Genomic DNA, 13,197 nt, shown 5'->3' with positions numbered 1-13,197 from the left:
GGCATTAGTGTTTGAGTCTCTGTCATCGGTTATCAGCAAGTTCCGATCCCCTTTTCCGGCAACAGATTTGATTTTCCGATGTACCTCTTTTTGTAACTGTTGGATACTTTGTAATTTTTCAAGGCCTAGCCTACTTTCGTGGGAGGCTTATTAATGTGACATTAAATATAAGTTAAAAAAAAAAAAAAAAAATATCTTTTATTTTGTGTTGTCCAAAAAAAAAAAAAAAAAAAATATCTTTTATTTTGTTTGGAACAAGATCTGAGAAAAATCGTCGGGAACCCAATGGAAAGAGAAACATGGTGCATGGATGTGTGTCAGCTCAACATCTTTTTGGCACCCTTTTTACAATAAAGTTTGATTCAGCCATACTATTTCTTTCCTTTTTTTTTTTTTGCTGGGATCATTCTTGCGGTCTTTCTTCTTCTAATCTCAAGTCACATGAAACTTGGACCCATCAATTTTATTTTCTTCATTATTTCCCTCTTAAAAAGATATGATTATAGTAGCATGTGGCCATGCTCTTAAATCAATTCCCACTGAAAATGACATCATATCGACCCCCTTGCCTAACATTATTGGTACTTTTTCGAGAAACAAAAATATGGAGGAGGTTTTCAAATGCAATGTCTGATTATAAAATTTTATCCTTGATAAAATACATTTTTTATGCTTGAGATTTGTCACATTTTATCCCAAAATCTCGTTCACTCTGTTATTTAATTGACCTACGTGTAGGTTTTACCTCAAGAAAAGTGCTTAGGTGAGGGTTGTGAAATGTCAACAAAGGAATTTGGAAAGATCCTTCGTTATGTGAAGAGACGATTGTTACATCAAGATGGAATAGTCAAAGGATTAAAGGAGAAACTATTAAGAGGTAATCCAAACTGGGGCAGATTATTGGGAAGCGATCGGTCGAAACCGTTGATTGACAAATCAAAAATAAAATAAAAAACTATATCAGAATGGACTGATCAGAGTGTTCGTTGCCTATGTCTTCTTTGTCAAAATATGTATACTACGCGAGTTATTATTCTTTGTTACTACTAAAACAAACAATGACCAACTCTTATCTTCTGTTGGGCTTTTACTTATTTCCATCTGTAATGTGACACCTATCCTTTCCAGCCCATATAAGAAAAATCATTATGTTAAATGTATATATGTTTTGCTACTTTGGTTTATGGAGCTGGCAATTCCCATATTTGGCATGAAACTCTTTTTTCTTGATTACCAAAAAGTTGGAGGACTTTGACCTATAATTTCCCCAAGGATCTTGTCAAAACTACTGTAATTTATAGGCCAATCCGTCCCATCACCATTGGTTCAACGTCATCACACTAATTAAAAAAAACTAAAATACTTAGCCGGGAAAAAGAACAAATCCAATATCATATTCATACCATTGCGAAACATAACAGGAAATTTTAATAGTGATGTATGATGTATCTTAAACTTTCATTATATGTTGCTGTCAAAAAAATAGATAACTAGTATATTCCTTTTTATGCTTTGGTAATGATAAAAAGTGATATCCGGTTCGATTATGATTCCAAACCCGTGTACCAAATTCCATTTTGGCAACAATAGAAAAATAAAATATCTCGAAACTTAGGCCCTCAATGATGCATTCTTTGTAAACCAATAGAGTTTTTTTGGGTTGAATGTAATTTTACATTTTTTTCAAAAAAATAAAAATGATATCTGAGTTTTCTTTTTCTAATATTTCTTCTAAGTATTTTAATTATTAAACCGTATTTTGATTTTTTTTTTTATGATAGCCGAGTTTTTTTTTTTTCTAACGTAAAGGTTATGTAATATTGGAACACATTATGACTTAAATTTTCAATCATCAGATTCTAACTAAATTGACTAAATAGAACTAAATTTTTTAGTTTGGAAATATTCAGACGCCAGCTTGATAAATGAAGTTTTGTTTCTTGTAGAAGATTAGTCTATAACAGAAATCCAAAATTAGGTGGTTGAAAAAGGCAACTCGATCGTGTGGTTTTTCTGCAAGTCTCTTTAAAAGTTGTTTAAGCAAACCGTAGTCCACTAGTTTTCTCTAGTTTAGGGTTCAATCAACCTGAGCTTTGCATTTGCCAAAATTGACTATCAATAACGACTGGTGCATGATAACAAAACTCAAAGCACTTTCAAAGCCTTTTATCTAATTTGAAATTGCTCAACTTAGTTTAATAATGTTCGTAACTATACAATCAAAAAGCGTAAATTGTGTATCTTGTCTTGAAGTTGTTGCTAATATGATTTTTTTTCTTCTATATAGAACGTCCTTAAAGCAATAAAGCTTGTCTTTTATGTATAGAAATGTGTTTAAAAAAATCTAACATGGGGTTGGTAATCTATTAGGTTTAGTAGATAAGCCTTAATTATTGTGTTAGCAATGAATGTATGAGCTGGCTATCCAAAAATGTAAGATCGGGAGCAAGCACCAATGCACGATGGATGTTTTTTTTTCCTTACTAAGAAATATACGTACGTCAAAAAAATATCAATTTTGATGAAAAGCTGGAAGCAGAGTCGTCGCTAAATTTTCAAGGGCCACAATCAAATAAAAAAAGTAGGCTGAATTTTTGTGAAACTGAGCTAGAGGTAGTTCAAACACGAGATAAAAAAGTCTTCCTTAAAACTCCTGACCACTAGACCAAAGAAACTTTTGAAAAAATAGAGCCGAAATTTGTATATAATATATACGGCCGCAAGCTAATGCTTCATTGGCTTGGCCTATAGGCCGGTGTTTGTACTGGAAATTGCACAACACTAAGTAAATAAAGATTTTTGGGGGAAGAGTGAAGTTGGTTCTTTTATTGACGATTTTAACGTGAGTTCGTCATTAAAACGAGTCAAGATTGAGCTCGTCAGTTCACAGGAGAACTAACAAGCTAATAATGACGAGCTCGGAAGCTAAAAGGAATTATACAGAAAACAATAACGGTTTTAAACGCAAAGTATTGCTCTATGTGTCTTGTCCGAGGGTCAGGATCCTCATCTCAATAAATGTATGATGTTATTTATAGGCGAGTGTAGAACTAGGGTTCCCAACGCGAAATGCCGAGATTGTCCTTTGCAGAATGTTAATGACCTGCTCCAAATTTTGTCGGGCCGAAATCATAATTAATGAGTCTTGTTGGGCCGAGTGGAATATTGGGCGCAGCCCATGTCCAACAATAGTCCCCCCCTTAGTCCGGAGAGCGACAGTTCTTCTGCGATCAGCGGGCGTGCTTGAATTCTATGAATATGCCTGCTCGGCACAGATCGTCTCGGGTTGCATGTAAGTTTGCTGATGATCGGCGATCGGCGAGACTCCACAGTTGGAGATCGGCACGGCGCTGATGTGGAATCGGACAGGGGTCGCCGTGATGACTTTACTTTGAGCGGGTTCGATCGATTTTGCTGGGCGTCGTCGAGGATCGCCGCACAAGAGAGTGATCTAGGTGAGATCGGCAGATTTAATGATTCTAGGGGGGATCGAAGATCGGCCGATTGAGATAGGTTTTGAGAGAAACCGAGATGAATTGAGCGGCGGTAATGAGCTTGGCGGTGAGCTCGGCGAGATGAGCGGAGATAATGAGTTGAGCGGTAGTAATGAGCTTCGGCGGTGAACTCGGCGAGATGAGCGGAGGTAATGAGCTCGGCGGTGTGCTCGGAGAGATGAGCGAAGGTAATGAGCTCGGCGGTAAGCTCGGCGAGATGAGCGAAGGTAATGAGCTCGGCGGTGAGCTTGGCGAGAGTGGGATTTAGGTCAGCGAGATTGAGATTGAGGTCGTCACCGAGATTGAAGTCGGCGAGCGAGAGAGTGAGATTGAGGTCGCCACCGAGAGTGAGATTGAGGTCGGCGAGATTGAGATTGAGGTCGGCGAGTGAGTTTGAGGTCGCCACCGAGAGTGAGTTTAAGGTCGCTACCGAGAGTGAGATTGAGGTCGGCGAGATTGAGATTGAGGTCGGCGAGTGAGTTTGAGGTCGCCACCGAGAGTGAGTTTGAGGTTGCCACCGAGAGTGAGTTTGAGGTCGCCACCGAGAGTGAGATTGAGGTCGCCACCGAGAGTGAGATTGAGGTCGGCGAGATTGAGATCGAGGTCGGCGAGTAAGTTTGAGGTCGCCACCGAGAGTGAGATTGAGGTCGGCAAGCGAGAGAGAGTGAGTGATTTTGAGATCGGCGGATGAGATCGGCGGATGAGATCGGTATATGAGATCGGCGGATGAGGTCGGTGAATTGAGTTCGGATCTCACGCGATCGAGAATGATTCCGAGGTTGGTTCTATGTGCAAGGAAGGAGATCGGCAAGAAAATGTTGATCTTGCGAGTGAGAGGAGAGATCAGCGAACGAAGATCGGCAATTGTGCGCTAGATAGAAATTGTCAGATCGACGAGATGAGATTGGTGTTCATGTTGTGCGCTTACGTCCCATGTCTTCTCATGGGAGCGACAAGGAGAAATTTGATCGTCAACTTGAGGATGGCACTTAAGAGAGCGCGGGAGAAGGTTGTGAGGTCAGCGCCAAGCTGGAGAGTGGAGATCGGCATCAAACTTGAGAATGCAGGTCGGCACCAGGTAGAAGGGTGGATGTCGCCATCGAGAGTTGAGGTCTCCACCGAGAATGAGTGGAGGTCTCCACCGAGAATAAGAGAGTAGGTCTCCACTGAAGACAAGAGTAGAGTTGCCACCATGAATGAGAGTGGAAAATGAGATGGAAGGAAAGCGCAAGAGCGTCGAACGTGAATGCGACGAGCGTGAGGGTAGCGAGCGCAAGAGCGTGAGTGAGCAGCGAGCGTCGAGCGTGAGGGCGCCGAGCATCGAGTGTTAAGAGCGTAGAGCGTGAGGGCGTCTAACGTGAGAGCGGCGAGCATGAGGTGAGAGCATGAAGGCAGCAAGCTTGAGTGCGGCAAGCATGAGGTAGGCGAGCGCGAGAGCGTCGAACGCGAGGGCGTTGAGCGCAAGGGCTTCAAACATTAGGGCGTTAAGAGTGAGAGCATCGTTGAGCGCGAGAGTATTGAGCATGAGAGAGTCGTCGAGCGTGAGCGTTGAGCGAAGGCATTGAACGCAAGGGCGTCAAACGCGAGGGCGTTGAGCGAGAGAGCGTTGTCGAGCATGAGAGCGTCGTCGAGCGTGAGCGTTGAGCGAAGGTGTTGAACGCAAGGGAGTTGAGTGCGAGAGCGTCGAACGCGAGGGCGTTGAGCGAGAGAGCGTCGTCGAGCGTGAGAGCATCAGCGAGCATGAAGGCGTCAACCGTGAGGGCGTTGAACGAGAGCGCGTCGTCGAGTGTGAGAGCGTCGTCGAGCATGATAGCGTCGTCGAGCATGAGGGCGTCAAACGCGAGTGCGTTGAGCGAGAGCGTTGAGCGCGAGGACGTTGCCGTGAGGGAGCGAGCTTATGTTTCATATGCAACTCGTTTTGGAAAAGTGGTGGGCGAGATAGACTCGCCGTACCTTTAGGTGCGGCTTTTCTGTCCGGCTTATCCTGTGGGTGTTTGGGGTTGCAAGAACTTGCAAGCCGGAGCTTGGCTTATTAGTTCAGACGCCCTTAAGCTAGTGCGAGACTTGCTCGACTTTTTGCTTGGTTTCGAGATGTATTTTACGGGGCGAGACGTCTCTCGGCTTACCCTGTTATGTGTTTCGAATACCAAGTTTTAGGTTGGTAGTTGAGATGAGCTTGTCGTACCTTTTAGGTGCGGCCCTGGTGTCCGGCTTACCCTGTGAGTGCCACGAGGTCGGCAAGAGTGTGCAAGTAAGAAGTTGGCTTATTCAAACTTGACCGCCTGCTAGCTGAATGCGAACTTGGCTTACGTGTGTTTTACGATGAGAAATTGATATGTTTATTGAGATCGGATGGGAAAGTAGAGAGCTCGAAGGTATAAGAACTGTGGATGAGAGCGGCACTCAGTAGATGCAAAATGTTGATGAACTAGTCAGCGCTAGGTTTGTTGATGCGGAGATCGAGTGTTGATGAGCTAGTCGGCATACGCGGGATCGGCGCGAGATATTGTTTTGAGGTTGGCCCACTTCTTAGCTCTCTAGAGCTCACACCTTGCGTGTTTGGAGCTCAGCCAGTAGTGGTGGAGTCTCTCGAGATTGATACTCATGTGGTTGGTGCTAGAATGGAGCTGCTTGAGGTTGGCGGCTATGACGTCGATGAGATTGGTTTTTGCAAGGCTGGTGTAGCTTTCTCTCGACATAACGGTTGTGGAGTTGTCGTCGATTGTGAGAGCGGAAGTCGCGCAGTTTGGTACTCTTGCGAACAACATTTCATTGGAGTGGTAAGAGTCTTACCAACATTAAACGTGATTTTAGCAAAGTATCTTGATCTTGCTTCAGAATGCTCGACAAGTCTGTATATTGGCTAATCAGCAACGGAGATGAGCTCGACAAGTCAGCAGCGGAGAAGACTCTAACGGGTTGCCAAGAGAAACAAGCTCGCGAGATCGGTTGCTCACCATGTCGGCATGTCTCTACGAGGTATTCGAGAATTCCAAAAGACTAGCTCTCGCGACATCGGCGAGTTCGTCATGAATTTTTTAGGGTTAGTTCTACAAGGGGTAGGAAGGTATCCTCGAGCCAAACTATTGGAGAGTTCAACCAGGTTATGAGCATGGCGTCGTTCGGCTATCTGTTTGTCCTGGTTTTCGAGATGCTTGATGATGGTGACCTGGAGTTGCATTTTCGTTAGGATAAGTATGTAGACGATGTCGCCACTGGTTGTTGGCAATAGCTAGAGTTAGGGTTTGTCGATGCTCGTCACGTGTGGCAGCAAAAGGTTGGATTGGCACGTCCGACGTTGGAGCTATGGTAATGTTGTTTTCTGGTGCCTTCGATCGTTGTTGCTACGGTAGGTGGGAACGTTCGAGGTCTGGTGCGTCCCAATGGTTTTGGTCCAGAGGCATGGTTGGCGTGCCGAGCGCTGGTAGCATGGTGGCAGCAGTTTCTTCTTCACTTATTTCCTCATCATAAAATTCTCTAGTCCAGTGGTTGAGTAACTTGTTACCCTCATCATAAAAGGTAAACTTTCTCTCTCTATTCTTTTTACTTTTGTGTCTATGCTTTCTCTCTCTTCTCTCTTTTGCTTGGTCTCCCTCTTAACCCTAAGTCGCCGCCGTACGAGCTGCTTTGTGTTAGGTCGCCTATGGTCGGCCGAGAAGATCTTTTTCCGGTTAATGATTGCCACGAGCGGGCGGTCGCAGATGATCGTATTTGTTTGATTTGTGGTTATGGCGGCCTCGAGATCGGCGAGGGTGAGGTGGACCTCGCTAGGATCGGAGGGCGGCATCTCGAGGTAGGACCGACGGCTTTGAGAGAGATGGTGGTCGGAAATCAAACAAAATCTAGCAAGGTCGGCGGTTCCAACGCTCACCCTAGGGAGGTCGACAATAAAGCGACGATTTCTCGTATTTGAGTTTGGTGGTGACGAGCTCGGCGGTGATGTGGTCGATGACAAGCTCGGCGGTGATGTGGTCGGCGGTTGGTGAACGAGATCTGTGAGGCCTATGGTTACCGGTTCCGATGTTTGCCCTGGCGATCTCAAGAGGAGCGGACTAGGAAACGAGCTCCAGGTCGGCTCTCTTCGGACCTGTGGGCGGCGTGATCTTGAGAGTTTTGTTGAACGGAAGTCGGTGATGTTCTCTGGTTCTGCCAGTCGCGTGGTCGGCAATTTGGGATTGGAGATGGTAGGTCGCTGCGATATGGATCGAGGGAGCGATCTGGATTTATTTGGCAAATCTGGTAGTTTTCGTTGTATTGAGAGATTTCAGAGGTCGACATTTCCTCCATGGTCGGCATTTCCTCCATGGTCGGCACTTCCTCCATGGTCGGCGGTTTATCAGGTTTTGGTGGGATGTGTTCTAATTCTGGGATCGACACTTCAGCGAGAGTTGTCGGATATGGATTCAAGAGTGGGTTACCGAGTGAAATTGAAGGTCGGCGCCGATCTGATGAGGTTATCCCGTCGAGAGGAACTTTTGGCGTGATTAGTGACGAGACCGAGATTGGAATTGTGACTGAGAGGAGAGATCAGCAAAAGGAGAATGATTTCGCGGATGTGGATCTTCATGAAGGCGGCACAATTGTTGGGGATGATTTTGCCGAACGTCGGGTCGAGGTCGCCACATGTATGGGTGGCAAGTCCCTAGTCGAGTTCGGCGATTCTCTGATGGGAGCGCGTAGGTCTGGTGAGATCGATCTCCGAGGGTGGCACGATCTTGTCGATGATGGCGCCAATCTTAATTGGTCCAGCGTGCCTGCGAGTGAATTTGAGATGGGTCTTACGACCGGTATGGCAGTTCGGCAAGAAGAGATCGACATTGTGAGTAGTGGTAATGAGCTTGGCAATGATAAGCTCGGCAGTGGTGTTGAGATCTTCACTAGAGTTCGTCATGAGTCTTGAATCTTTGTGGAAATGCGGACCATCGGTCTTGATTCGTCAAAAAGAAGCGCTCTACTCTTGCCCCACGGTGGGCGCCAATTGTTTGTATTGGGGATTGCACAACACTAAGTAAATAAAGATTTTTGGGGGAAGAGTGAAGTTGGTTCTTTTATTGACGATAAAAACGTGAGGTCGTCATTAAAACGAGTCAAGATTGAGCTCGTCAGTTCACAGGAGAACTAACAAGCTAATAATGACGAGCTCGGAAGCTAAAAGGAATTATACAGAAAACAATAATGGTTTTAAACGCAAAGTATTGCTCTATGTGTCTTGTCCGAGGGTCAGGATCCTCATCTCAATAAATGTATGATGTTATTTATAGGTGAGTGTAGAACTAGGGTTCCCAACGCGAAATGCCGAGATTGTCCTTTGCGGAATGTTAATGACCTGCTCTAAATTTTGTTGGGCCAAAATCATAATTAATGAGTCTTGTTGGGCCGAATGGCATATTGGGCGCAGCCCAAGAAGAATCCAAAGATAAATATCAAAGATAAATATCTTGAATTTAAAAGTCCATAAGAAGTTAATATAAGGATAAGTTCTGTTGGGTTATTCAAAATGGGTACATTTGGTTGAAGTCGTCGTGAGAATAAAGAAGACATGGAAGCTACGTTCCAACTACTTGTTCATTTAATTAGCTAATAAATATAACTATACAAAATGTTCTCTCCATTATTGTCATGGAAGTCATGTTCACATTCACATTTACTCAATACATAAAATAATATGACTTGACCCATAGCTTAGCTTGACTTATACATATGTGACCCCTTTCTCAATATAGTATACCTAAACAATTTCCAACAAAAACAAATTGCTAATAACAAGAACAAAATACATGTGGGCAACGAGTTTCACAGATCAGATCAAAGTCACATGCCAAAGTTAATAAATACTAGATAATTCTTTCATGGATATATATCAGTTGACATATTCACCCGGAGAAGAAGATAGGGTTGTAACTGATGGGCAAAAGAACTTACCATTCTAAAACTTCGTGATTTTTTTAACGTACAGTTTCATTGAGATACGGTAAGTTTTACCATGGATGAGTAGTTGATACAGCAGTCTGATCAGGACATTTTGTATAAGATTCAAGTTTTACTATATCTCAATTATTAAATAACATTTGGACCGAGTAGCCAAACAAATTAACCTCATAGCATAGTTGACTAGTTGCTGTTAGTATATAAATATACATAAGCATTGGTGTTTGTTCTCACGTCAGTCTGCTGAAATCATCTCCTTCAATAAAACTACGTCATGTGGATGACGTCGATGTATCCGACGAAACTAATGCCGTTTCCATTGGTGCATTTAGTCGCCATTCGCCAGCTACATCTCAATTATTTCCATCTTTAAACGTTGAAAAATTCTTCAGATCTTACTTTTCCAATATGAATCTAGTACCTAATAACTTTGCTTTTGTCTGGTCTAAACATAAAAATCTATTTATAATTTGAACCAAAACTCACTACAAACTTTACATTTTACCATTAAAGACATCACATCCACGAACGATCAACATTTTAGTGGAGTGTTTTCACTACAAAACAATGAAAATGATCATATTTAAGTTGTGAAACTTGTTACATTAAGCAATACAAATTAAACTACAACTACTTTGTACGATTTATCTTTATGAATTTAAGAGCATTCATTTTGGGGTTTAGCTCAGAAGTCTCTCTAATCTATCTGACTTTTTGTAGGAACATATTTTTCTGTTAGATTCCTCCTCTCCTGTCTTATATGCACAAGGAAAATTGTTAAGTATTCCAATAGACTTAGTTAAAAAGAAAAATTATGTGATAATTAAGCCAACCGCGTAGATTGATTAGTGTAATAGAAAACAGATAATTTCTGCAATAATTAAAAATAGTTACTATATAATTAAGCCAGCCGCGGGAAAAGGTATATAAAATGAATTATTTCTATACATGACAGATCATATGCTAAGGTCAACACCTAATCTATCTTTCCTATATCTCTTTTTCTTAGATACACCCATAGGTGAAGCCGAGCGCACATGTCCTAAATCGAAATTATAGTTTTTCATTTTCTTGTTAATATATACCCTAGTGTATGTATAAATATATTTGATAAACTCAAAAGTGGTGAAGTCATTTGATAACGTGTATGTACAACTTGTTCCTATAAATTCTGATCTCCCTATCCGTTCAAAATTAATAGCAGAGAGAAGAGACTTGAGAAGAAGAAGAAAAAAAAGAAGAGAAACGAGAGAAGAAAGACACAGACACACACACACAAGTTCACTCTACTCAATGGAAATGAACTCCCCACACGATAAGGCGGTGCAAGCTATCCTTTATGGACATAGCTGCGCCATGCGGTTGAAGATGCGACTCGACCATTCAAAAATGGCTGAGAGCGGACCGGTTTCAAGTTATGATCTTGCTAAATCGATCGTCGATTGCTTTTCCAATGCCATTTCAATCTTATCTGTTAAACCAAAATCCGAAGATGAACAGTTTTCTGATTTATCTTCAAGGGATTCTTCTCCTCCACCACCACAGGGGAGCCCCTCCAAGAAAAGGTATGATTTCTTTTTTAAGTTTGTTTTTAGTGCTTTCTTTTGTTTTTTTCTCCAAAAGATTCAACATGATTTATATTTTCAATGAATATTTAATATATATATATATATATTTGTTAGATGTTAAGAATATATATATTTTTGTTAATTATAACTGAAATTACAACATTATATGTTGATTTTATGCTGATATTTTCATAATACTCATGCTTACAGGAAGATCGAAAGTACAAATTCAAGTGCAAATTGGAGGGACGATTCACCGGATCCGATTTACTATGATGGGTATCTTTGGAGGAAATATGGCCAAAAGTGTATTAAAAAATCTGCTCACCAAAGGTAATAATAGATATAGTACTCTAGCTATATTTTTGTTCTTGTCCGATCACCAATACAATTCTAATTTGGTGTTTGATGTTACAGGAGCTACTATAGATGTTCTTACAACATAGATCATAACTGTGGAGCAAGAAAGCATGAACAAAAGATCAAAGACAATCCTCCCGTTTACCGAACCACTTACTTTGGCCAACACACTTGCAAGACCAATCATAATCTGGATGCTATTTTTACTGCCGTTCAAGAACCCGTAGATGATTTGAAAAGTGCCCAAATGATCAGGTTCGGAAAAGATATCGATCAGGAGAAGGAACACCACTCAAATGGTTTCTCCTTGTCAGTTAAACATGAAGACGAAGAGAGCATCAGAGAGCAAACCATGGATCAGTACCATGAGATGGCCAGTAATAACCAAGATTGTCAACATGTGATTAAAGAAGATCTATCGTCACCATCAGGTTCTTATCCTCCTCCATCGTCATCTGGCAGTGAAAGTGCTGAGTTTGACTCAGATTTGTTATTTGACAACCAAGACTTGTGGGATCTTTATGATCAGTTTAACTTTTGATTGTGCTTAGATTTTTCAGCTAACTATTTTTAGAAATGTTTTTTTATAATGAGAATCTGTATTTGAGAGTTGTGGCTATTTATGTTATTGAATAGTTCTGTTGAGCAGAGGTAGATTATGTAAAATCGGATTTTGTCAGATTAATTGTCTACCAAGTTTTAATATTATGTACAAACGAACAGTATTTTATTTGGCATCAAATTAGAAACAAAATACGTACTATGGAACATTTCGATCAAAATATTTTGTTTAACCTTTTTATGTATTTTTTTTTTTTTGTAAATGTTTTCTAATGATTAATTTCACTGATTTAAGTTAATAACAAAATATCGGACCTAGGCCAACAAGTTAGATTGATCATTTTCTCGTTGATGGTCAAGTGATTCCTCTATTGACCTACCGACACCATATGCCCTTTGTGATTTATCTCCTTATTTGAACACTTCTCGGCGTAAAACGGTAGAAGTAATCTTGTATGTTTGATTTATTTTATACGCATTGGTATTATTATTCTGAAGAGTTCTACCATCTTCCTTTTCCAAGATTTCGATGATATGATGTAACATTACAACTAAGTTCTTTTGACAGAGATTAGAAATATACTAGAAAATAAATTAATAAAAACTGTGACTATTGGAATCATTAATATTAAGGTATTTAAAACGTTACAAATGTCAATGATGATAATATTTTCCTTTGTTTGTTAATTTTAAGATAAAATATTAAATACTGTATTTTGTATTATGGTGTATTAAGATTTCATCAAGAAGTAGCATATATATGCCCATATAATCTACTTTGAAATTTTAAATATATAACACAAAGAGGATTTATGCTAAAAAAGGAATGGAGTTGTGTGTGCACTCTTCACTCCATTATTAGAAAGTCTTATGAATAAGAAAAAGAGAAAGAAAAAAAATCTCAATTGAGAGATTTTCTCTTTACAAATGCAACTCTCCACCTTTCTCGTGTATTATTTTTTAATCTAAATTTTATTTCTTTTTTTTTGTACTTGTGGCAAAAAAAAAAAAAAAGGCTAAAGGAACTAGATTATGCAACTTTAAGAGTAGGTGAACCATTGTGAAGTAGTCTTCCACGGCCTTTGTGGTAGGTATCGATCTGTAGGCTAGAAGGATATTGCGGATGCTTCTATAAATCTGATGGAATAAAGACATAACCATGTGATGACTCACTCCTTTCTTTTCATAAGAAGAAAATCGTAGTTAGCATAGTACGAATGTACGATGTTTCAAATTTTGTGGAAACTCTTGGAGTTTTTGACAATAACCATGTGCTGAGTGTTGAC

The 13,197-nt window shown here is 40.8% G+C and overlaps 1 protein-coding gene across 1 annotated transcript; it reads left to right on the top strand.

Moving 5' to 3' along the window:
• Positions 1-10,375: 10,375 nt before the first annotated feature.
• LOC104770600 (putative WRKY transcription factor 38) lies at positions 10,376-12,066 on the top strand. Its single transcript, XM_010495049.2, has 3 exons — positions 10,376-10,987; positions 11,201-11,323; positions 11,408-12,066. The coding sequence occupies exons 1-3, from the start codon at positions 10,716-10,718 to the stop codon at positions 11,889-11,891; spliced, it is 879 nt and encodes a 292-aa protein (XP_010493351.1). The 5' UTR covers positions 10,376-10,715; the 3' UTR covers positions 11,892-12,066.
• Positions 12,067-13,197: the final 1,131 nt, after the last annotated feature.

The sequence above is a fragment of the Camelina sativa genome, chromosome 20 (genome assembly GCF_030686135.1).
Source record: "Camelina sativa cultivar CO46 ecotype springtype chromosome 20, ASM3068613v1".
Taxonomy (NCBI): domain Eukaryota; kingdom Viridiplantae; phylum Streptophyta; class Magnoliopsida; order Brassicales; family Brassicaceae; genus Camelina; species Camelina sativa.
This window is presented reverse-complemented; position numbering and strand designations above follow the sequence as displayed.